At 37.3% G+C, this 26,351-nt stretch overlaps 1 protein-coding gene across 7 annotated transcripts in view; it reads left to right on the top strand.

Moving 5' to 3' along the window:
- The window catches only part of ZGRF1 (zinc finger GRF-type containing 1), a 77,071-nt gene that overhangs the window by 11,512 nt on the left and 39,208 nt on the right, over nucleotides 1–26,351 (top strand). For 6 of the 7 annotated variants that reach the window (XM_081251995.1, XM_081251994.1, XM_081251997.1 and 3 more), the window contains 5 exons: nucleotides 391–450; nucleotides 2,540–2,725; nucleotides 3,036–5,247; nucleotides 17,585–17,658; nucleotides 19,692–19,739. In XM_081251995.1, coding sequence (XP_081108121.1) covers nucleotides 391–450; nucleotides 2,540–2,725; nucleotides 3,036–5,247; nucleotides 17,585–17,658; nucleotides 19,692–19,739 — 2,580 coding nt within the window. Of the gene's footprint in view, nucleotides 1–390; nucleotides 451–2,539; nucleotides 2,726–3,035; nucleotides 5,248–17,584; nucleotides 17,659–19,691; nucleotides 19,740–24,175; nucleotides 24,362–26,351 lie in introns of all 7 variants that reach the window. The other variant, XM_081251999.1, reaches the window with a different exon arrangement.

Below are 26,351 nucleotides of genomic sequence, written 5' to 3'. Positions count from 1 at the left end.
GCTAATGACTTATTTCAAGCTCTAATTATCTCCTTGATCCTTCATATCACACCATTACAATAATCTCTTTACTGATTGTGTTTCCTGTTTTGCCTCCTGTAACTCATTCCAGTCCTGTCTTCTTCCTGATTCCATTCCAAGATTCTCCTGGTAGGGAATAAGTTGTTGAATTTATGTGTATGCCTTTGCTCTCTTGTGCACACTGAATGGATGCTTAGTAAACATTTGAGATAGATGCACTTTCTAATCCAAGTTTACAAAGTGGGTAATCCTTTCATTACATGATTTACTTATATAACAATTTTTGATTTGCTTTGAAGATGCTTAAGAAAAGTGGAATTGTGTTGTGTCCCTTTTTAACATTTTAACACTTTTTTTGTTTTAATATAGGCAATTCTATATGATGACAAAGGAGAATGTTTGGAGAGTTTATTTCTTAAGTGCCCTGAGGTATTTTAATTTATCTTATTTTTAAGTTATTGTTAAGTCTTAGTTCCTTTGTGAATATTGTTAAATAGTATAGTAATGGTACTAATACTAATAATTATAGCTAGTATTTATTGAACATTTATTATTAGCCAGACTCTGCTAAAAGCTTTTAGGTATTGTTTCATTTAATCTTTATACAACCCTGTGATTTTTATAGATTAGGAGTATAGTACTGAAAATATAAATAACTTGCCCATGCTTATAGAGTTAAAGTGGTAAGGCTGGGATTTGAACCCAGAAAGTGACTCTAAATCTATTATGTGGTTTTGCTAAGCAGAGACCTACAGTGGGATATATTTTGTGAAAGTATTCCTATTTAAAATATTTTCTCAAATATTTATTCCATGTTTTCCTCTGTTGGAAAATGGAAGGGAATATTTTAGTGTAAAGAACAAGGATATTAGAATTTGTTTGTTCTTGGTTTATTTCCCACTTTCACATACTTCCTAGCTAACCTAACCTCTCTGTGTTCAGCTTCTCAGCTGCCAAATGTAGACCGGAGACAGACTACTCGGTTGGTGGGAAAGTTAGAAATAGCTTAGGCAAAGTGCCTAGCAGTTTAGTACAGTGATTCTCAAAGTGCTAAAATGCATATTCTTATTATCACTGTGTTGATTTTGGCCATGGTACTTAATCTTTTTAAAAATTTTATGACAGTAGTGGTTGTGGAATTTTTATACTTACCAAAAGAGGGTCTTGGAGAAGCACTGTTTTAGTAGATACTTAGTGATGGTAATGACTGTTGTTATTATTTCATTTAAAATTATTTTATGAGTAAAGATTGAGCCCATTATCTGTGATAATACACAGATTTTGTATATTATCAACTAGGTTGATAATCTTTTTATGCTGCAGTCAGAAGTGGTGGCAAGTGTTGTATTTGTTTATTAAAGTGATTAAAAATGCTTTCTTGGGAATATGATTAAGTAACTAACAATTTATAATAATTTGTGGTAATTATGAGTATGTATCTAATTCACAATAGTTTATAAAGATATATATAACTGATTATTTAATAGCTCTAATTGTTTTTTAATTAATTTTTTTTAGCTGCATTGGGTCTTTGTTGCGCACGGGCTTTCTCTAGTTGTGGCGAGCGGGGGCTACTCTTTGTTGCAGTGTGCGGACTTCTCATTGCAGTGGCTTCTCTTGTTGCGAAGCGCGGGCTCAGTAGTTGTGACTCACGGGCTCTAGAGCGCAGGCTCAGTAGTTGTGGCGCACGGGCTTACTTGCTCTGCAGCATGTGGGATCTTCCCGGACCAGGGCTCAAACCCGTGTCCCCTGCGTTGGCAGGCAGATTCTTAACCACTGCATCACCAGGGAAGTCCCTAATAGCTCTAATTTAAACATTACATTTAGTTTTATGAATTCTAGGTGAATTGAGAGGAGGCATCTTTTCCTTGCTTGTCTTTGTATCACCAGCATGTAACAAAAGTTCTCATATAGGTCCCTAATATGTATTTTTTTTTTCCTAATATGTATTTTTTTAATATAAATTTATTTATTTATTTTTGGCTGTGTTGGGTCTTCGTTGCTATACGTGGGCTTTCTCTAGTTGCGGCAAACGGGGGCTACTCTTTGTTGCGGTGTATGAGCTTCTCGTGGAGGTGGCTTCTCTTGTTGTGGAGCATGGGCTCTAGGCATGAGGGCTTCAGTAGTTGTGGCTTGCGGGCTCTAGAGTGCTGGCTCAGTAGTTGTGGCGCACGGGCTTAGTTGCTCCGCGGCATGTAGGATCTTCCTGGACCGGGGCTCGAACCCGTGTCCCCTGCATTGCCAGGCAGATGCTTAACCACTGCGCCACCAGGGAAGTCCCCCTAATATATATTGTTGAATAAACAAATTAGTGAATTTTTTTGTTGTATTACTTTTTTTTGTGCTTGTTGATAGTTAACTAGTGCATAGTAATCAATAATTTAGTCTTTGATTCATTCATTCAACAACTATTTATTGAATATCCATTGTCTTTGCTTGTGCTAGAAGCTTATTGGAACACATAGGTAATCAAATAATTAGATGTATATGATTTTGATGTTAATTCTTTAAAATTTAGGTGAAACCTGGAGATGATTTAGAAAGTGATCGATACTTAATCACAGTTGAGGAGGTTAAAGTTACTGGAAGCACAGCTGTCAAACAGGATGTTGTTAAAGAAGCACCAGCATTGAATTCAAAGAGGTTTATATCTTCTGGCCGGTCCCTTGGGTGTCAGCCTGCTGGTTTAAAAAGGAAGTTTGCTGTAAGTTTCTCTGTTGAAAATAATAAAACAATATATATTTATAAAATTGTTTTAAGAAGTAGTGAATTGTGAAGCTATTGTACTGTATGATTAAAACAGTGCTTCATAGTATATGCTTAGGTAGAAAGGAAGTAAACCTTAATCTTAATACAAATGAGTGTTTGCATTTTAGCTTAGCAAACTTTGTATCTTAATTATTACTTTACCTCGTAAAACATCCACATTCCTTTTTCTTTTTTTTTTTTAGTCAGTTCATTTTACATTTTCTTTATAGGTTATAGAACAGCTAATAATTGTTTAATATTTTTAGGGTTTTCAAGGACCACGTCAAGTGCCAAAGAAAATGGTTATTACAGAAAATAATGAATCAGCTGCTTCATTTGAAGCTAAGAAGCCTGGTCCTATTTTTCTTTCTCCATTCTACAGCACACCTCCTTTGTTTTCTACAGTTGGCAAGAAAGATATAAATAATATGCCAATAGACCCTGAGAACATTGCCACTTATGAGAACAGAGAGAGAAATGGCATAGCTTTTTCTTCGCTTGTCTCTACTTCGTCCTTCAAGCTTAACCCAGAAATGCTATGTGAAGAAAATTATTTTTCCTCTCCTGTCAATTTTGTAAATAAGCATTCAGATTCTTTACTGACTAATGAGCCCATGAAAAGAGATAGTTTGGTATCTCACAGTTTAGGAGTTTCACAAAATACTAGAAGCAAAGCCCAAATATTAGCTCTTCTGAAGTCCAAATCAACTAGTACATCTAAGGAACTAAAATCTGAGATTACAGGACATTGCCCTCAGATGCAACCACAAGGAAGTTTAAAAATTCCTACTAAACCAAAGTGCTTAATTGCACAGGAAGAGTATGCTGAGGTGAAGAGCACAGAAAGTTTACACTACCAGCATCAATCAGAAAATACCATGAGAAATAAAAGCCGGTGGGCCATGTATTTATCCTCACAGAGTTTGCCTATACATTCCTCTACTGTAGATGGAAATGATACAGAAAAAAACCCCAAGGCCCGAGTTGGTAATTTAAACTTGAAAGACCTTTTGGTGCAAAAAAGGGTACAGTTCTTTGAAACAGGTGCTGAAAATGGAAAAAACTATAACGAAGACAAGCCAGTAGATGATAATGATCAAACCTGGGATCAAGAAGGAAAATTAGAAATTCCTTCATTCTGTGAAAGCAGCAGCTTACCAGTTACCTGTAGTAACGCAGAAAATGATGGTTTGTTATCAGAATCTGACATTCAAGAAAATAATAAAAGACCTCTTAATCCAAATGACCAGTTGGGCATAAAAGGATCAATTCTCATTAGAAAAAAAGCTCAGGAGATAGATATACGTGGAACACCAGAAAAGGAGTATAAACATCTACAAATTGAATCTTCACTAAGTAACAATTCTGGGATCTCTGATGATAATACTGACATATTTTCTAAAAGTAGTACTAATAATGAACTCCTTAATAATATTCATGAACCTATGAGTAATGTAACACAGCCACTTGTGGAAATCACATTTAATCTAAAGAATTTTGAAACCAGTGACACTGAGGAGGAATCACAGGAAAGCAACAGAATTTCCCAGGATTCAGAGGGTTGGGTGAAAGAAACTTTGGTTAATGACGGCAATTCAAGATGTGAGAATATAAGCTGTAAAGAAGTTGGCAGTGAACACTTGCCTCTCTTAACATCTCCTGGGGGCAAACTATCAGAGACATTTCCTGTGAAAGAGATTCTGCCATCACAGTTTTGTGATAAAACGTGTGTAGGTTTTGACAGAAGACCTTGGAAAGCTGGAAACACTGGAAAAGAAACAGAGGAGGAGTGGAGTGACACATTAAGCAATTTTGACTCATCCTTAGAGTGGACTGATGATGTATATGCAGAAAATAATGAAGGCAATAATAAATCTATTAGTGCTTCATTCCCAAATAAATCTGAAAGTATAAACACAAATTTACATATTCCTCATTTTTTAAACATAGCCACTCATCAGAATCCTGAAAAAAACCTATTTTCAGAACAAGCTCAGCCTCGGCCTTTTATTATGGGAAGTGGCTTGGACAAAAATACCAACCAGGTTTTACCATTAACCTCTAGCAGTGACAACAGTATCCAGCTATTAAATGCCAGTCAGATTCACTCTGAAGAATGTATTGCACTTGATAAATCACATACCCAAGTTTCCAATTCTTTGTTTTACCCTTTGGGAGAAAAACATCCTATTTCCAAAGACACAGAATCACATATTCCTGAATCTGAAAACTTGGGAAGGACTAGAAGTTTACCCCAGGACCATATTGATGTAGAAACTGCTGGAGAAAGCAAACAATACTGGAATAATCCTAGACATTCTTCAGAACTTTCCAGATTAGTAAATAGCATTTCCCTATTAAAATCATTGTCTGAACACAGTACGGCTTTGGAAGGCTTGGAAGTATTGAAAAAGAGGAATACCGCTTTTAAACAACAAGGAACTCGGCAGACAGATGAGCCAGATAGCAATCCTGAAGGTTAGAATGTCATGTCTGTTTTGGATTGTTCTCTTTATAGTTCAAAGGATGAGAAGATATTTGCTCTGGAGGCTACATTAAGAATTACATGGTATTTAAATAGGTAATACATGTACTTGATAAAATCAACTCTAATAGAGGATAATATAGTGAAAAGTAAGTCTCCTTCCTACCACAGCCCTTCAGTCCACTCAGAATTAGCAATCTTCTTCCAGAGTATCCTTTCAAAAATATGTGTATATAAGCATATATAGGCACATCTAAGCAAATATGTGTGTGTGCTATAATCCATTCCTGTCGTTATACATTTTTGGTCATGTGCTAGGAGATACTTTTTTAAGAAAAAAGTCATGAGCTCATATTGATATCTCTTAACTCCAGTTCTAAACCACAGGGTTCTTCCTTTCTTCCCTTCATTCCATAATTGTGTTTCTTTATTCTCAGAGTGGAAAGGGTCCTGGTGCCCAGCAGCCTCAGTATATTTACTTCCTCAATTCTATGGTGCACACCAAATGGTTTCCAAATTGTTAAACCAATATCACTACTGGCAAAAAAATTTGTAAATTTGTAAAGTTTACCAATTTCTTGGAGTTTTTCTTTGTTTGCATTTTTTAAAAAAACTGGTTGTGTTTTGTTTCTTTGTGTTTAGAGTACATCCTGAGAGCATCGTCTGTATTTTGTATGAGGATATAGTTGATTTATTCTTAAAAAATTTTTTTTTCTGACTATGTAAAATATTAACTGAGTACAAAAATCAAAACTGTATAAAGACATATACTCAGATTCCTTCCTTACGCCTTCCATCCTATTCCTACCTGCTGTAGGTAACCAATATATCATACTTGTGGTCTGCTTTTTATTTTTATTTTTTTTTGCAAAAATAAACACCTCCCTGTATATATTCTTGTTTCCCCCTTTTCAACATAAGATACCGTGCTCTGTATTTTTTAGCACCTTGCTTCTTTTCACTTAATAATATATCCTGGAAATCACTACCTATCACTTCATAGGACTCATCCTCATTTTATTTGTTTATAGCTATATAATATTTTACTGTGTGGATGAACCATCATTTTTGCAAGCAGTCTCCAGTATTTTGCTATTGCAAATAATGTGACAATAAGTAACTTTATATATCTGTATCTATATAACTATATGGACTTTTTGCATGTTACTGCAGGTGTGTCTTCAGGGCAAATTCCTAGCAGTAAGGTTGTTGGGTAAAGGTGTGTCTTTGTTAGATACTTCAAAATTCTCTTGAAGGAATCATACCATTTCTCATTCCCACCAATAATGTATGAGAGTACCTGTTTCTCCATAGCATTGCCAGTAGAGTATTTTGCCAAGCTTTTGAATTTTTACTAATCTAATAAATGAGAAATGAGAGTGTATTATAAATTTGTATTTCTATCACTACAAGTGAAATTGAGCTTTTCATATGTTTAAGCATCATTTGTATGTCTTTTTTCATGAATTGTCTGCTCTACTCTTTTTTCCAGTCTTTTAATGGTTGTTGGTCTTTTATTCTCTTTTACTTGGAAGAGCTCTTTATATATTAGAAATAGCAGCCCTTTGTCTATGTTGCAGATATTTTTTCAGTATGTCATTGATTGGTCTTTTGACTTGGCTTGTGGTACGTTGCCAATAGCATTTTTTTTAAGAAAAATAATATTATAGGACATAATATTATGTGCACGTGAATGTGAATGAACAGTGTACTCAAAAGTTAAAATTGAACTCTTCTTTGAATATCTCAAGGAATCCCTGAGAAAAATAGGAATAAATTATTGTACCTAGTAAAATGTTTCTTTCAAATGTAGTTAAATATGATGAACATTATTACAGTTTATTTTATTTTTTTTTTTTTTTTTTTTTTTGTGTGTGTGGTACGCAGGCCTCTCACTGTTGTGGCCTCTCCCACTGCGGAGCACAGGCTCCAGACGCGCAGGCTCTGTGGCCATGGCTCATGGGCCCAGCTGCTCCGCGGCATGTGGGACCTTTCCAGACCGGGGCACGAACCCATGTCCCTTGCATCGGCAGGCGGACTCTCAACCACTGCGCCACCAGGGAAGCCCTATTTTCTTTTTTAAAAAAATAAATTTATTTATTTATTTTTGGCTGCATTGGGTCTTCGTTGCTGCTTGTGGGCTTTCTCTAGCTGTGGCAAGTGGGGGGGCTACTCTTCGTTGTGGTGCGCGGGCTTCTCATTGTGGTGGTTTCTTCTGTTGCGGAGCACGGGTTCTAGGCACGCAGGCTCAGTAGTTGTGACGCATGGGCTTAGTTGCTCTGCGGCATGTGGGATCTTCCCGGACTGGGGCTGGAACCTGTGTCCCCTGCATTGGCAGGCGGATTCTTAACCACTGTGCCACCAGGGAAGTCCCTACGGTTTATTTTCTAAAAAAATTAAAAATAAGAAGAAACCTATTGAAAAATAAATATGGGTAGATGTAGTTATGCAATGTCATATAAGGATATAAATTCCTAATATGAAGGTTTAGAAATTACAGAATTTAGTTTTGGGAAATTTATTCTTTTTTCTTATCAAGTTGGAAAAGAAGATTACAGTTGATTCTCATTATTTGTGGTGGTTGTGTTCTATAAAGTTACCGAACAGTGGATTAGTGAAAAATAGGCCATTGCTTTTTGGAGAAATGCAGGGTTAGTTTCCTTTAGACCTCTGGTCAGAACATTTTCATCAACTGATCAGTACAAAACCTTGTTTTATGTGTGTTTTCATTTAAAGATGCCTTATTTAATATATATTAGTGATTGATTAACACTGAACTTATGACCAATAGCACTGTAACTAACTCATGCCTGAATGAAACTTACCACATGTTTCCTACATAAGGGACATCAGAGCCTTCTTGCACTTAGGAACACTAGGCAGCACTATGCTTAGGGAACATTTTAAATAGCAAAGTCACCAATAAAAAGCCCCCAAATATGAAAAATGTACTAAATAGATCACAAAAAGGACACTTGTTTGTAGCATGAGGGCTGGAATTAGAAGGCAGAATGTCGCCTTGTTCTACCTCAGCTGGGAATGTGCATGCATGTCAAGCAACTCATTTTTTGTAGCTCTGCATGTCTGTAGATGACCTCAGAAACACAGTATTGATTTGGGGGTTACAGATAAATTTTAGCAAGTAGGCGGAATCTGTGAATAATGAGGATTGACTGTATTTTCTGACAAATATATTTCTTTAAAAAGGATTAAGTTGGTTTTCTTGAGACAATTTGAGAATTGGAATTTTTTAATTGGAATATAGCAAATGACTTCATGGATTTTAATACAGAATTAGAGAAGAATCTGTTTTACCACCATTTTAGAATGTGTGAAAGTGTTAAAAAACATTTTCTCCATTATCTTCAAGTTTTTGTGAGATGACTGGATCTATTTTAGAAATGTTAATTTAGAATTTTATTCTTGAGTGAAGGCAGTAAAGGGAAAAATAATTTTCATCCAGTGCCTTTTTAAAATTCCTTTTATAAATAACCTCGTTCCAAAATCCACTTATTTTTGTTTCATTTGGTATAGTCTGAATGTTTACAGGAAAATAATGAAACCAAAAGTAACAATTGGCAAAAAGTGAAGTTTGCACTCGATATGGCTATTTTTTTTTTAAGTTATTGAATGGCTTTTTAAAAAATTAATTAATTATTTATGTTAGGCTGTGTTGGGTCTTTGTTGCTGTGTGCGGGCTTTTCTCTAGTTGTGGCGAGTGGGGGCTACTCTTCGTTGTGGTGCATGGGCTTCTCACTGCGGTGGCTTCTCTTGTTGTGGAGCACGGGCTCTAAGCGCGCGGGCTTTAGTAGTTGCGGCACACGGGCTCAGTAGTTGTGGCTTGCGGGCTCTAGAGTGCAGGCTCAGTAGTTGTGGCGCATGGGCTTAGTTGTTCCACGGCATGTGGGATCTTCCTGGACCAGGGCTTGAACCCATGTCCCCTGCATTGGCAGGCAGATTCTTATCCACTGCGCCACCAGGGAAGCCCATGGCTATTTTTTTTAACGGTAGTTATCACTAAAATTATAGTCTTATTGGTGACTTTGCAAGAAACTGAGATTATTGAATTTCTTTTAAGGGAAAAATCCCATTTTAAACAGATACCTGATAAGGTGGTTTGGCCTAGCCACCATGTCCTCCTTTTTTTTTTCCTTTATGCACTTTCCTTTCTTTCTTTTTTTTTTTTTCCTTTTTTCCTTTAACAGCTTTATTGGAGTATAATTGCTTTACAGTGTTGTGTTAGCTTCTGCTGTATAACAGTGAATCAGCTATATGCATACGTATATCCCCATATCCCTTCCCTCTTGCGTCTCCCTCACACCCTCCTTATCCCACCCCTCTAGGTTGTCTCACAGCACCGAGCTGATCTCCCTGTGCTATGCAGCTGCTTCCCACTAGCTATCTATTTTACATTTGGTAGTGTATATATGTCATTGTTACTCTCTCACTTCGTCCCAGCTTACCCTTCCCCCTCCCCGTGTCCTCAAGTTCATTCTCTACGTCTGCATTTTTATTTCTGTCCTGCCCCTGTCCATCTGTTGATGGACACTTAGGTTGCTTCCATGTCCAGGCTGTTGTAAATAGTGCTGCAATGAATATTGTGGTACATGACTCTTTTTGAATTATGGTTTTCTTAGGATATATGCCCAGTAGTGGGATTCCTGGGTCGTATGGTAGTTCTATTTGTAGTATTTTAAGGAACCTCCATACTGTTCTCCTTAGTGGCTGTATCAATTTACATTCCCACCAACTGTGCAAGAGGGTTCCCTTTTCTCCGCAACCTCTCCAGCATTTATCGTTTGTAGATTTTTTGATGATGGCCATTCTGACTGGTGTGAGGTGTAACCTCACTGTGGTTTTGATGTGCATTTCTCTAGTGATTAGTGATGTTGAGCATTCTTTCATGTGTTAGTTGGCAATCTATATCTTCTTTGGAGAAATGTCTATTTAGGTCTTCTGCCCATTTTTGAATTGGATTGTTTGTGTTTCTGATATTGAGCTGCATGAGCTGCTTATAAATGTTGGAGATTAATCCTTTGTCAGTTGCTTCATTTGCAAATATTTTCTCCCATTCTGAGGGTTGTCTTTGTCTTCTTTATGTTTTCCTTTGCTGAGCAAAAGCTTTGAAGTTTCATTAGGTCCCATTTGTTTATTTTTGTTTTTATTTCCATTTCTGTAGGAGGTGGGTCAAAAAGGATCCTGTTATGTTTTATGTCATAGAATGTCCTGCCTACATTTTCCTCTAAGAGTTTTATAGAGTCTGGCCTTACATTAAGGTCTTTAATCCATTTTGAGTTTATTTTTGTGTATGGTGTTAGGAAGTGTTCTAATTTCATTCTTTTACATGTAGCTGTCCAGTTTTCCCAGCACCACTTACTGAAGAGGCAGTCTTTCCTCCATTGTATACTCTTGCCTCCTTTATCAAAGATTAGGTGACCATATGTGTGTGGGTTTATCTCTGGGCTTTCTATCCTGTTCCATTGATCTATATTTCTGTTTTGTGTCATACCATACTGCCTTGATTACTGTAGCTTTGTAGTATAGGCTGAAGTCTGGGAGCCTGATTCCTCCAGCTCCACTTTTCTTAAGATTGCTTTGGCTATTCGGGGTCTTTTGTGTTTGCATACAAATTGTGAAATTTTTTGTTCTAGTTCTGTAAAAAATGCCATTGGTAGTTTGATAGGGATTGCATTGAATCTGTAGATTACTTTGGGTAGTATAGTCATTTTCACAATGTTGATTCTTCCAATCCAAGAACATGGTATATCTCTCCATCTGTTTGTATCATCTTTAATTTCTTACATCAGTGTCTTATAGTTTTCTGCATACAGGTCTTTTGTCTCCTTGGGTAGGTTTATTCCTAGGTATTTTATTCTTTTTGTTGCAGTGGTAAATGGGAGTGTTTCCTTAATTTCTCTTTCAGATTTTTCATCATTAGTGTATAGGAATGCAAAAGATTTCTGTGCACTAATTTTCTATCCTGCTACTTTGCCAAATTCATTGATTAGCTCTAGTACTTTTCTGGTAGTATCTTTAGGATTCTCTATGTATAGCATGTCATCTGCAACAGTGACAGTTTTACTTCTTCTTTTCCGAACTGGATTCCTTTTGTTTTTCTTCTCTGATTGCTGTGGCTAAAACTTCCCAAACTATGTTGAATAATAATGGTGAGAGTGGGTAACCATGTCTTGTTCCTGATCTTAGAGGAAATGGTTTCAGTTATTCACCATTGAGAATGATGTTGGCTGTGGGTTTGTCATATATGGCCTTTACTATGTTGAGGTAGGTTCCCTCTATGCCCACTTTCTGGAGAGTTTTTATCATAAATGGGTGTTGAATTTTGTCAAGAGCTTTTTCTGCTTCTATTGGGACGATCATATGGTTTTTTTTTTTTTTTTTTAAGTTTATTTATTTATTTTTTTAATTAGTTTCTGCTTTATAACAAAGTGAATCAGTCATACATATACATCTGTTCCCACATCCCTTCCCTCATGCATCTCCCTCCCTCCCACCCTCCCCATCCCACCCCTCCAGGCGGTCACAAAGCACCGAGCTGATCTCCCTGTGCTCTGCGGCTGCTTCCCACTATCTATCTACCTTACGTTTGGTAGTGTATACACGTCCATGCCTCTCTTTCGCCTTGTCACAGCCCACCCTTCCCCCTCCCCATATCCTCAAGTCCATTCTCAAGTAGGTCTGCGTCTTCATTCCCGTTTTGCCCCTAGGTTCTTCATGACATTTTTTTTTTAAATTCCGTATATATGTGTTAGCATACGGTATTTGTCTTTCTCTTTCTGACTAACTTCACTCTGTATGACAGACTCTAGGTCTATCCACCTCATTACAAATAGCTCAGTTTCGTTTCTTTTTATGGCTGAGTAATATTCCATTGTATATATGTGCCACATCTTCTTTATCCATTCATCCGATGATGGACACTTAGGTTGTTTCCAGCTCCGGGCTATTGTGAATAGAGCTGCAATGAACATTTTGGTACATGTCTCTTTTTGAATTATGGTTTTCTCAGGGTATATGCCCAGTAGTGGGATTGCTGGGTCATATGGTAGTTCTATTTGTAGTTTTTTAAGGAACCTCCATACCGTTCTCCATAGTGGCTGTACCAATTCACATTCCCACCAGCAGTGCAAGAGTGTTCCCTTTTCTCCACACCCTCTCCAGCATTTATTGTTTCTAGATTTCTCTCTTTTTTTTTTTTTTAATTAGTTTCTGCTTTATAACAAAGTGAATCAGTCATACATATACATCTGTTCCCACATCCCTTCCCTCATGCATCTCCCTCCCTCCCACCCTCCCCATCCCACCCCTCCAGGCGGTCACAAAGCACCGAGCTGATCTCCCTGTGCTCTGCGGCTGCTTCCCACTATCTATCTACCTTACGTTTGGTAGTGTATATATGTCCATGCCTCTCTTTCGCTTTGTCACAGCTTACCCTTCCCCCTCCCCATATCCTCAAGTCCATTCTCAAGTAGGTCTGTGTCTTTATTCTCGTTTTGCCCCTAGGTTCTTCATGACATTTTTTTTTTAAATTCCGTATATATGTGTTAGCATACGGTATTTGTCTTTCTCTTTCTGACTAACTTCACTCTGTATGACAGACTCTAGGTCTATCCACCTCATTACAAATAGCTCAGTTTCGTTTCTTTTTATGGCTGAGTAATATTCCATTGTATATATGTGCCACATCTTCTTTATCCATTCATCCGATGATGGACACTTAGGTTGTTTCCAGCTCCGGGCTATTGTGAATAGAGCTGCAATGAACATTTTGGTACATGTCTCTTTTGGAATTATGGTTTTCTCAGGGTATATGCCCAGTAGTGGGATTGCTGGGTCATATGGTAGTTCTATTTGTAGTTTTTTAAGGAACCTCCATACCGTTCTCCATAGTGGCTGTACCAATTCACATTCCCACCAGCAGTGCAAGAGTGTTCCCTTTTCTCCACACCCTCTCCAGCATTTATTGTTTCTAGATTCCTTGATGATGGCCATTCTGACTGGTGTGAGATGATATCTCATTGTAGTTTTGATTTGCATTTCTCTAATGATTAATGATGTTGAGCATTCTTTCATGTGTTTGTTGGCAGTCTGTATATCTTCTTTGGAGAAATGCCTATTTAAGTCTTCTGCCCATTTTTGGATTGGGTTGTCTGTTTTTTTGCTATTGAGCTGCATGAGCTGTTTATAAATTTTGGAGATTAATCCTTTGTCAGTTGCTTCATTTGCAAATATTTTCTCCCATTCTGAGGGTTGTCTTTTGGTCTTCTTTATGGTTTCCTTTGCTGTGCAAAAGCTTTGAAGTTTCATTAGGTCCCATTTGTTTATCTTTGTTTTTATTTCCATTTCTCTAGGAGGTGGGTCCAAAAGGATCTTGCTGTGATTTATGTCATAGAGTGTTCTACCTATGTTTTCCTCTAAGAGTTTGATAGTTTCTGGCCTTACATTTAAGTCTTTAATCCATTTTGAGCTTATTTTTGTGTATGGTGCTAGGGAATGATCTAATCTCAAACTTTTACATGTCCCTGTCCAGTTTTCCCAGCACCACTTATTGAAGAGGCTGTCCTTTCTCCACTGTACATTCCTGCCTCCTTTATCAAAGATAAGTTGGCCATATGTGCGTGGGTTTATCTCTGGGCTTTCTATCCTGATCCACTGATCTATCTTTCTGTTTTTATGCCTGTACCAGACTGTCTTAATTACTGTAGCTTTGTAGTATAGTCTGAAGTCAGGGAGCCTGATTCCTCCAGCTCCGTTTTTCGTTCTCAAGATTGCTTTAGCTATTCGGGGCCTTTTGTTTTTCCAAACAAATTTTGAAATTTTTTGTTCTAGTTCTGTGAAAAATGCCATTGGTAGTTTGATAGGGATTGCATTGAATCTGTAGATTGCTTTGGGTAGTAGAGTCATTTTCACAATATTGATTCTTCCAATCCAGGAGCATGGTATATCTCTCCATCTATTTGTATCATCTTTAATTTCTTTCATCAGTGTCTTATAGTTTTCTGCATACAGGTCTTTTGTCTCCTTAGGTAGGTTTATTCCTAGATATTTTATTCTTTTTGTTGCGATGGTAAATGGGAGTGTTTTCTTGATTTCATTTTCAGATTTTTCATCATTAGTGTATAGGAATGCCAGAGATTTCTGTACATTAATTTTATATCCTGCTACTTTACCAAATTCATTGATTAGCTCTAGTAGTTTTTCGGTAGCATCTTTAGGATTCTCTATGTATAGTATCATGTCATCTGCAAACAGTGACAGCTTTACTTCTTCTTTTCCAATTTGGATTCCTTTTATTTCCTTTTCTTCTCTGATTGCTGTGGCTAAAACTTCCAAAACTATGTTGAATAAGAGTGGTGAGAGTGGGCAGCCTTGTCTTGTTCCTGATCTTAGTGGAAATGGTTTCAGTTTTTCACCATTGAGGACAATGTTGGCTGTGGGTTTGTCATATATGGCCTTTATTATGTTGAGGAAAGATCCCTCTATACCTACTTTCTGCAGGGTTTTTATCATAAATGGGTGTTGAATTTTGTCGAAAGCTTTCTCTGCATCTATTGAGATGATCATATGGTTTTTCTCCTTCAACTTGTTAATATGGTGTATTACATTGATTGATTTGCGTATATTGAAGAATCCTTGCATTCCTGGGATAAACCCCACTTGATCATGGTGTATGATCCTTTTAATGTGCTGTTGGATTCTGTTTGCTAGTATTTTGTTGAGGATTTTTGCATCTATGTTCATCAGTGATATTGGCCTGTAGTTTTCTTTCTTTGTGACATCCTTGCCTGGTTTTGGTATCAAGGTGATGTCGGCCTCGTAGAATGAGTTTGGTAGTGTTCCTCCCTCTGCTATATTTTGGAAGAGTTTGAGAAGGATAGGTGTTAGCTCTTCTCTAAATGTTTGATAGAATTCACCTGTGAAGCCATCTGGTCCTGGGCTTTTGTTTGATGGAAGATTTTTAATCACAGTTTCAATTTCAGTGCTTGTGATTGGTCTATTCATATTTTCTATTTCTTCCTGAGTCAGTCTTGGCAGGTTGTGCATTTCTAAGAATGTGTCCATTTCTTCCAGGTTGTCCATTTTATTGGAATAGAGTTGCTTATAGTAATCTCTCATAATCTTTTGTATTTCTGCAGTGTCAGTTGTTACTTCTCCTTTTTCATTTCTAATTCTATTGATTTGAGTCTTCTCCCTTTTTTTCTTGATGAGTCTGGCTAATGGTTTGTCAATTTTGTTTATCTTCTCAAAGAACCAGCTTTTAGTTTGGTTGATCTTTGCTATCGTTTCCTTCATTTCTTTTTCATTTATTTCTGATCTGATCTTTATGATTTCTTTCCTTCTGCTAGCTTTGGGGTATTTTTGTTCTTCTTTCTCTAATTGCTTTAGGTGCAGGGTCAGGTTGTTTACTCGAAATGCTTCCTGTTTCTTAAGGTGGGATTGTATTGCTATAAACTTCCCCCTTAGAACTGCTTTTGCTGCGTCCCATAGGTTTTGGGTCGTCGTGTCTCCATTGTCATTTGTTTCTAGGTATTTTTTAATTTCCTCTTTGATTTCTTCAGTGATCACTTCGTTATTGAGTAGTGTATTGTTTAGCCTCCATGTGTTTGTATTTTTTACACATCTTTTCCTGTAATTGATGTCTAGTCTCATAGCATTGTGGTCGGAGAAGATACTTGATACAATTTCAATTTTCTTAAAATTACCGAGGCTTGATTTGTGACCCAAGATATGATCTATCCTGGAGAATGTTCCATGAGCACTTGAGAAAAATGTGTATTCTGTTGTTTTTGGATGGAATGTCCTATAAATATCAGTTAAGTCCATCTTGTTTAATGTGTCATTTAAAGCTTGTGTTTCCTTATTTATTTTCATTTTGGATGATCTGTCCACTCGTGAAAGTGAGGTGTGAAAGTCCCCTACTATTACTGTGTCACAGTTGATTTCCCCTTTTATGGCTGTTAGCATTTGCCTTATGTATTGAGGTGCTCCTATGTTGGGTGCATATATATTTATAATTGTTATATCTTCTTCTTGGATTGATCCCCTGATCATTATGTAGTGTCCTTCCTTGTCTCTTGTAACATTCTTTATTTTAAAATCTATGTTTTCTGATATGAGTATTGCTACTCCAGCTTTCTTTTGATTCCCATTTGCATGGAATATCTTTTTCTATTCCTTCACTTTCAGTCTGTATGTGTCCCTAGGTCTGAAGTGGGTCTCTTGTAGACAGCATATATATGGGTCTTGTTTTTGTATCCATTCAGCCAATCTGTTTCTTTCGGTTGGAGCACTTAATCCATGTACATTTAAGGTAATTATTGATATGTATGTTCCTGTTACCATTTTCTTAATTGTTTTTGTAGATCTTTTCCTTCTCTTGTATTTCTTGCCTAGAGAAGTTCCTTTAGCATTTGTTGTAAAGCTGGTTTGGTGGTGCTGAATTCTAATAACTTTTGCTTATCTGTAAAGGTTTTAATTTAACCATCGAATCTGAATGAGATCCTTGCTGGGTAGAGTAATCTTGGTTGTAAGTTTTTCCCTTTCATCACTTTAAATATGTCCTGCTACTCCCTTCTGGCTTGTAGAGTTTCTGCTGAAAAATAAGCTGTTAATCTTATGGGGAGTCCCTTGTATGTTATTTGTTGCTTTTCCCTTGCTGCTTTTAATATTTTTTCTTTGTATTTAATTTTTGATAGTTTCATTACTATGTGTCTCGGTGTGTTTCTCTTCGGGTGTATCCTGTGGGTGGTACTCTCTGCTTCCCAGACTTGATTGACTATTTCCTTTCCCATGTTAGGGAAGTTTTCGACTAATCTCCAAATATTTTCTCAGACCTTTCTCAGAACGCTCTTCTTCGTTCTCAAGCTGGCTGAGTTCCCCCCATCCTCCTTTCCATTCTGCAGGCTTGCCAGCTTTTTCTGTCTCAAAGTCTTTACACTTGTTCTGCCTTTTACCTGAACACCTTTACCCCTGCATAGCTGGTTTTTTCTTGTCTTCAGGTTTCAGCATAAATGTTACTTCCTGTGAGAGATCTCTTCAGATCATCCTGCTAACGTTACTCTCTCTCATATCACCCTGTGTTATGAAACCCTTTTGTATCACAATCTGAATTTATGTATCTTCTGTGTCCCTTTCTTTTCAAGGGAGCTTGTTTGTTTTGTTCACTGCTGTTTCCCCAGTTCCTGGCATACTGTATTTTGGAAATAATTGTTATATTCCTTGTTTCACTCAGTTTTAGAAATACGTTTTTAAAAATTTTAGAGCACTACTATGTTTATGATGAATAAGATCATTGGATTTTGTCCATTCTAGCTAGGAAACCATTGACTGCAGTAGTTTCACAAGCTATACCAAAGTCTCCTCATCTGAACCAGGATCCACAACAGGTACATTTTTTTCTGTCAGTATATTTATTATTTTGATATAGAATGTTCTATAATTTGTAATGATACTATAGAAATACAGGGGTCTGAAGCTATGTTGGTTCATGACCTCTCCTGTATCTTAGTGTGATTTTTTTTACTGCATCGCTTGGCCAAAAGAAACCTAGCAGTACCATTTATTTAGTTAGTTGTATTAAAAACTTAGTAATTTGGTCAGCATTTTGTCTTTTTTTTTCCAGTGTTATTGAGATATAATTGACAATGTAACATTGTATTAGTTTAAGATGTACAACATCTTAACATTAGTTAAGATGTACAACATAATGATTTGATATATGCATATATTGTGAAATGGTTATGATAAGCATTTTATTTTTAAATAAACACAGTTACTAATGGAATGCATGCACTTGTTGGGCACTGTCCAACTTCTCAAAGCTTGGAATAGATTCAGTTTCTGGGTCCACATTGATTTTTGTATGGCAGTTGATTTTTAACATAGCAGTTTCCTAAAACCCAGCTTCACAAAGATATGATGTCACTGACAGAAATGACATGAAATCTGATGTTGAAACTGAGCTACCTTGAGTTTGCAGTTTGTTTAGTTTCTGACAGATGTCTAATGACACTCTGTTTCCCTCAAATTTAAAATGTCTTGTGGAGCCTCTGTTGAGTTCACTGTGGCATCCCAAAGTACCTTGTTACACCAGTTTGGGAACCATGGAAATAATATAAAAAATAATAGTACTAATTAGGATGAAATGAAATTCTAGAATAAGTTATCTAGATTAGTGTTTCTCAGTGAAGATGCTTTTAGCCCTTTTTTTTTTTTTGTGGTACGTATGCCTCTCACTGATGTGGCCTCTCTCATTGTGAAGCACAGGCTCCAGACGCGCAGGCTCAGTGGCCATGGCTCACTGGCCCAGCTGCTCTGTGGCATATGGGATCTTCCCGGACCGGGACACAAACCCGTGTCCCCTGCATTGGCAGGCGGACTCTCAACCACTGCGCCACCAGGGAAGCCCTAGCACTTTTGAAGAGACAGTTCTTTCCTTGTTTCATTTACCCCCAATTTGTATCATATTCTAATTTCCATGTTACTGTTTTTTTAATAATATCAATTTTTTCCTCCTTTTTTTTTAAATACAGAAAAAGGTAAAGAAAAAATAAAACTTACCATACCACCTGGAGATAATGACTATTAACATTTCCAACATTTTTGGCCTAATTTAAAAAATATGGTTAGATTGATGGGTACAAAGAGTTTTATATCCTTTCTCCCTAATATCATATTGTATTTTCTCACATTATTAAGAACTCTTACACATACCTTTTAAAGGTTACTTATCATTCTATCTCGTGGATATCCTATGCTTTCGACAAACAGTTCCCTATTTTGTACATTTAGATTATTTCCACCATTTTGCTTTTGTAAATAAAACTTTAGTAGATGTTTTTGCACATAATTTTTTTTTCTTTTTTTTTTTTTTTTTTGCGGTACGCGGGCCCCTCACTGTTGTGGCCTTTCCTGTTGCGGAGCAGAGGCTCCGGATGTGCAGGTTCAGTGGCCATGGCTCACGGGCCCAGCCACTCCGTGGCATGTGGGATCTTCCCAGACCGGGGCACAAACGCGCGTCCCCTGCATCGGCAGGCGGACTCTCAACCACTGTGCCACCAGGGAAGCCCTTGCACATAAATTATTGTTTACGTTTAGTTATTTCCTTAGATTTGATTCTTAGAAGTGGAACTGATAACTTGAGAGGCCAAGAACAACTTTCTTAGATTGTTGATATAAGTCAAATCAAAATATCTTAATGTTTTACAATATGAATATTTGTTTCATTTCATATTTAGCAGTACTGAGATCTTTTAAACTTCTTCCTAAGTGAAATAATATTTAATCAACACTTAGTTTTTATTTCTTTGATTATTAGTAATGGTGTCCTTGTATTTCTTAAGTCTAAAAAAATCTATATTTTATTTTCTAACTTACTATTACCTTTCGGCTTACCTTATATTAATGTTCTATTCCTAAGATGATAAAAGAAAATGAAGTTGAACCAAGTGAACTTCAGTCTTTGCAGGTGAGTTAACTTTTAAAATGTAACATAGCCAGAAACTGTATTCGTATATATAGGTACGGCATGTAATTATATATTTGTATTCTATATTGCCAGTTTTCAAATTTATTTGTAATTAATTACCCTTTTATACTCATTTAGATGAGCCTACTGCCTTGTATAAGTGTCCTGTGTAGTCAGTAGAATTTGGGTAAATAACAAATATTTTATCATAAAGCTAATTTTTCAAACTTGCAAGCATTACCTAATCCAAGAATTGTCATTGACAATTACAACTGCATCTGCAGGCTCTGTTGCCTAGAACAGTACAAAATAAAACAAAATCCATTGTGGTGACTCAATCAGTTTTCACCCTTATATTACAAGATGAAGTGTATAAAATAATGAACAGTCAGCAGCTGCTTACAAATGATCACATTCTTACTGGGTTTTTTTCACTTGAAAAAAATACGGTTTAAACTTTTTCAGGGATAATTATCACAAAGTATAAATTGCAAATTAACACTACTACTGTTTTTCCCTCCAGGATGAGTTGCCATTTAAATAAATGTCATATATTTTTAAAGTAGAATATTTTATAATCTCACAATAATGTAAAAGGTCTTAGACTCTTTTGCAAAAAAAATAATTTAAATCTTTTTAGCATTAATATCAAAGTACATTTGTGTTTTTATAATAGCTTTCTTGCTACAACTCTCTGAATCAAACTCTTCATACACACCTAGTGATAGAAGGAACTTTCAAAACTTAAAGTTAGGGTGCTCTTAATACTTAATGCCACCTTCACCTTATTTCTGTAAGTGTCATTAGTCACACAAAGCAAAGGAGCTAGAAGATACTATATGCTAACTAATTTTTTAAACTCACTATATTCAAAAATGCTAGTTCTAAAATATGAGTTGAATGTTTTTAAGAGCTACCTGATTGGCAGTTGTGCTTATGTATATTGTTATAAAAGGAAAGTGACTATTATTTGAATAAATACACGATTTAACCTCTTTTAGTGACAAATTTTTTCTCCATATTTATTAAACATAAAGAAATTGGGGCTTCCCTGGTGGCGCAGTGGTTGGGAGTCTGCCTGCCGATGCAGGGGACACGGGTTCGTGACCCGGTCCAGGAAGATCCCACATGCCACGGAGCGGCTAGGCCCGTGAGCCGTGGCCGCTGGGCCTGTGCGTCTGGAGCCTGTGCTCCACAGTGGGAGAGGCCACAGCAGTGAGAGGCCCGCGTAACGCAAAAAAAAAAAAAAAAAAAAAAAAACATAAAGAAATTACTTCTACAGTTGAGTTCATTTTCTGAGTCTGTAGTTCATTTTAGAAATTATAGCTATTTTATATAGTTACTTGATGAACTAAAAATGACTAGTTGCTGTTGTCTGTATCTTGTGTTTTATGGCTGCTAGAAGATGATTCACTCTTTAAATAAACTATTACACTTCTTCAATTTTACACTAATTTTTGAATTAAATAATCTGCATTAACATAAATATTAGTATGGGATTTATAACATACCCAGCAATGTTAAAAAAGAATTCAATTAAAAGTTTAGAATTCCAGGGCTTCCCTGGTGGCACAGTGGTTGAGAGTCCGCCTGCCGATGCAGGGGACACGGGTTCATGCCCCGGTCCGGGAAGATCCCACATGCCGTGGAGTGGCTGGGCCCGTGCGCCATGGCCGCTGAGCCTGCGCATCCGGAGCCTGTGCTCCGCAACGGGAGAGGCCACAACAGTGAGAGGCCCGCGTACCGCAAAAAAAAAAAAAAAAGTTTAGAATTCCAATTTTCTAATATGCTGAGTTTTTAAATTAACTAGTATAGTACTTTGCTAGAGCACTCCTTTGCCGGAGGTAGCTTATTGTATGTATGTATATAGAGAAGCAAGATGGAGATGACAAGTATCATCATTTTCAAAGGGCAGACTTAACTTTAAGTTTGAGGAATATTTTCCCATCAAACTCATAAACACCTACAAAACTATTTTAGCTAACATACTTATTGATATTTTATCCTAGTTCTTTTCCTTAGGCAGTGAAGAAGAGACTGCTTTTCTAGCTGTTATTCCTAAACAAATGGAGAGAAAAACCTGTGACCCCAAGATAAAATTTGTGAAGAATTGATTTTCTAAGCCACATTGTTTTCCTGCTGTTTTTTTTTTGTTTGTTTGTTTTTTGTTTTTTTTTTGCTGTACGCGGACCTCTCACCGTTGTGGCCTCTCCCGTTGCGGAGCACAGCTCCGGACACACAGGCTCAGCAGCCATGGCTCACGGGCCCAGCTGCTCCACGGCATGTGGGATCCTCCTGGTCCGGGGCACGAACCCGTGTCCCCTGCATTGGCAGGTGGACTCTCAACCACTGTGCCACCAGGGAAGCCCTTCCTGCTGTTTTTTTACACAACTATCAGAGTTTTCATAAGCAGGTTAGTGAGCAAAATGAGTTAAGCTGGTTTTAAGAACAAGAGACACTAATGACTCCTACCCCTTTTTTTTGGTCTTGAGCCCTCTCTCTGTTACTAATGAACTAATAATGCATTATGTATGCATAGGATATCCTAGGGATTGGGCACAAAGATATGTAAAGTACAGTTAATGAATGTTCTGTGTAGAACAAAGTGAAGATGTTTATAACTTTTAATTCATTATAGTTTCCTCCACCACTTTTACTTCAGGCTGAAGGGATAGAAGTGTATATAACCCAAGCTCTAAGTAATGCTACCCACTCCACAGCAAAAATTGATAGAGACAACAGCATATAAATGGTTGGGTTTTGTAAATAGTGATTCTATTCTTAAAACTGAACAGATCTCTGGAAAAGATCTACATAACATCAAAGAAAGCAAGGCATCTGTTTGCTTGTAGAGAATTTGTATTCCACATCAAACAAAGCAGAAATACACAGTCTTTAAAGGTTTAGACTTTTTTTTATTGATATATGTTATGTTTTAAAATTCAGAATAATGTTTTCAACAAAACTCCTGTTTCAGAGGCAATTTAGTTCCTTTCAAATGTGTGATTTAGAATCCTCATTTTTAAATAAGAGAATATTCAGATGTGTATTTTTGTCATTCTGTTAATTTATCAGTTAGAAATAAATTCATTATGTACATCCTTTGACTCTATGCACTCTTATTTTTCCACATTCTGGGTAGGCTTTGTCACCCTATGCAGAGTAAAAATCCTAGAACCCTCAAGGGGGCAGCAGAGAAAGCCATCTGAAGTCTGAAAGCAGACCAAGTTTCTGAGGGGGTGAAAGCACCCCTCTGAGGTACATGTCTGTCTTGGTACTCTTAGGCCTTTGTTCTCAGAGCTATAGGATCAGATCATCTGGGAAGCTGGGAACCCAGTATCCCTCTTGTTAATATCCTGATAGTTTACAAAACCCTTAAAGGAAAATGCTTCCTCTGTTCCTTCTCTTTCCTTCCTATTATCATGTGTTTATTGATTGTCTCCTGTATTCCAAGCATGGTATTAAATGCAGGTGATATCCTGATGAAGCAGAAGAGTCTTTGCCCTTAAGGAGCTTGCCGTACAGTTAGTATACGGATAAGAAGAAACTTCATTGTAGTGTAATGTGATGTCTATAATGGAAAGTTGTGGGGAATTCCCTGGCAGTCCAGTGGTTAGGACTCCACGCTTTCACTGCGAAGGGCCTGGGTTTGATCCCTGGTCAGGGAACTAAGACCCCACAAGCCATGCAGCGTGGCCAAAACAAAAATAAAAAACCAAAAAGTTGTGTAATGTATAGTGGAAGCATAGAGGAAGGAGCACCTGTGTCTTTCTGGCTTAATCAACCCATTATCATTACACTCCTTGTGTTTGTAAAAAAACAAAAAAAATCATACTTATTAATGTTGACCTTGAATGCAGTTAAGTCACTGCACTTTATTTATTTATTTTTTAATGTTTTATTTATTTTTATTTATTTATCTTTGGCTGTGTTGCTGTGCACGGGCTTTCTTCTAGTTGCCATGAGCAGGGGCTGCTCTTCGCTGTGGTGCTCTGGCTTCTCATTGCAGTAGCTTCTCTTATTGCAGAGCATGGGCTCTAGGCGCATGGGCTTCTGTAGTTGTGGCACGCGGGCTCAATAGTTGTGGCTTGTGGGCTTTAGCACGCAGGCTCAGTAGTTGTGGCACATGGGCTTAGTTGCTCCGTGGCATGTGGGATTTTCCCAGACCAGGACTGAAACCCATGTCCTCTGCATTGTCAGGCGGATTCTTAACCACTGTGCCACCAGAGAAGCCCCAATCACTGCACTTTAAATTAGTCTCCCCTTAACATATTTTAGGATAATAGGAATATTTCCTGGTTTTCAGTATTAGTCTCTTAGTAATTATTTACATTAACTAATATTCAATAGAAAGCCGAATTATGCATTATTTTCTTGTATATGTGTATTATAAATATGTATATTATGTAATACTCATTTCTAATAATTTACTATAGCCTGTTGAATTTCAAGGGCATCAAGTGAAAGGATCAGCTGCTAGTGCTGTGATGGTGAGAGGACACAGCTCACAGCTTGAATGCAGTCAGTTTCCAGATGGCATTGTGTATGAAAACTGCACAACAAACAGTTGTTTTTTGACACCAGAGTTGCCTAGCACTTTTATGCAGATTGACTTCTTTCAGGTAAAAAAAAATACATATATATATATATATATATATTTAAAATTAATTTATTTTATTTATTTAGTTTTGGCTGCATTGGGTCTTCAGTTGCTACGCATGGGCTTTCTCTAGTTGCAGCAAGTGGGGGCTACTGTTCGTTGCAGTGCGCGGGCTTCTCATGGTGGTGGCTTCCCTTGTTGTGGAGCATGAGCTCTAGGCACGCGGGCTTCAGTAGTTGTGGCACATGGGCTCAGTAGCTGTGACTCATGGGCTCTAGAGTGCAGGCTCAGTAGTTGTGGCACATGGGCTTAGTTGCTCCGTGGCATGTGGGATCTTCCTGGACCAGGGCTCGAACTTGTGTTCCCTGCACTGGCAGGTGGATTCTTAACCACTGCACCACCAGGGAAGCCCTTAAAAATATTTTTATAGCTGCACCTTGCCAAATCATTTTCTTTATGTCAATACTAAATTTTGTAAAGAGAGTATATTTAAATCTTTGTACAGTTGTAAGTTAAAAAAAAGTTTAGTAAATTGACAAGAAATATCATATCTTAAACTAAATGAGACAAAAATATTTGAAAGATTTACTGCCTTTTTAGGATCAGGAATTTAAAGGATTACTTTTCACTTCAGAGAATAGTAGAAATTTATGACAAGAGCAGAGAGGCAGATTACATATAGAAAATATATTTAACAGCTAGAAGATTTTTTTTTCCTTCTAATATCCACCCCTCTCCCTGCTAAGTATGACACCAAGTACCTCTCATTGCTACCCAAATAGAAAAGGTTATGGAGAAAGGATGTATTCATGTATTTGAAACAGTATCTGTTAAAGAGACTTTTTTAAACTTTTCCCTTTTTTACTAAAGCATAATGCACATACAAAATAAGTGCACAGACTGTAAGTGCTCAGCCCAATAATTACCACAAAGTGGTAACCCATGGTTACCCATGTAACCTCCACCCTTAAGAAACAGAGCATTACCAGCATCTCAGAAGTACCCCTTCTGCCCCCTTTCAATCACTACCCCTTCCATTCTCCCCAAAGATAACCACCATTTTGACTTATAATACCATATATTAGTTTTGCTTTTAAAACTTTAAATAGAATAATACACAGTGGTTTTTTTGTGTCTGCCTTCTTTTGTTCAACATTGCAGTTTTGAAATTCATCCATGTTGTTGCTTGTGGCTGTAGTTTATTCATTTTCATTGCTGGTGTAGGATTCCATTGAGTAAATACACCCCAATACATTCTTCAGTTGTTTGGGTCGTTTGCATTTGGAGGTTATTACAGATAATACTGCTGTGAATAATCATGTACTGTCATGAATGTGTATACACATGACATGCTTCTGTTATTTACACTACCTAGAAGTGTGATTATTCAGTCACTAGATATGCGTGTCTTTACTTTTAGTAGATAATGCCAAACTGCTTTCCAAAATGGTTATTAGAGTTTTTATTTTCTATCAGGAATGTATGAGAGTCCCCATCACTCTACATCTTCGTTAACACTTGGTGCTGACAGTTTTTTGTTTTGAATTTTAGCTATTCTGGTGGGTATGTAGTGCTATTTCATTGTGGCTTTAATTTGCACTTTCCTGCCTGATAATGAGGTTAGGACCTTTTTGTGTATTATTAGCCTTCTCTGTATCCTCTCTCATGAAGTGTTTGTTAAGCTTTCTTCCTCAGTTTTTTTTTTTTTTTTTGCAGTAGGTACGTGGGCCTCTCACTGTTGTGGCCTCTCCCGTTGTGGAACACAGGCTCCGGATGCGCAGGCTCAGCAGCCATGGCTCACGGGCCCAGCCGCTCTGTGGCATGTGGGATCTTCCCAGACCGGGGCATGAACCCACGTCCCCTGTATTGGCAGGTGGACTCTCAACCACTGCACCACCAGGGAAGCCCTCTTCCTCAGTTTTTAATTGGCATGCTTATCTTCCCTGACTCTGACTTATCTTTCATTCTTAATGATGCCTTTGATGAATGGAAGTTTATAATTTTCAATACAA

This window comes from Mesoplodon bidens (genome assembly GCF_964165515.1).
Source record: "Mesoplodon bidens genome assembly, chromosome: 1".
NCBI lineage: Eukaryota > Metazoa > Chordata > Mammalia > Artiodactyla > Ziphiidae > Mesoplodon > Mesoplodon bidens.
This window is presented reverse-complemented; position numbering and strand designations above follow the sequence as displayed.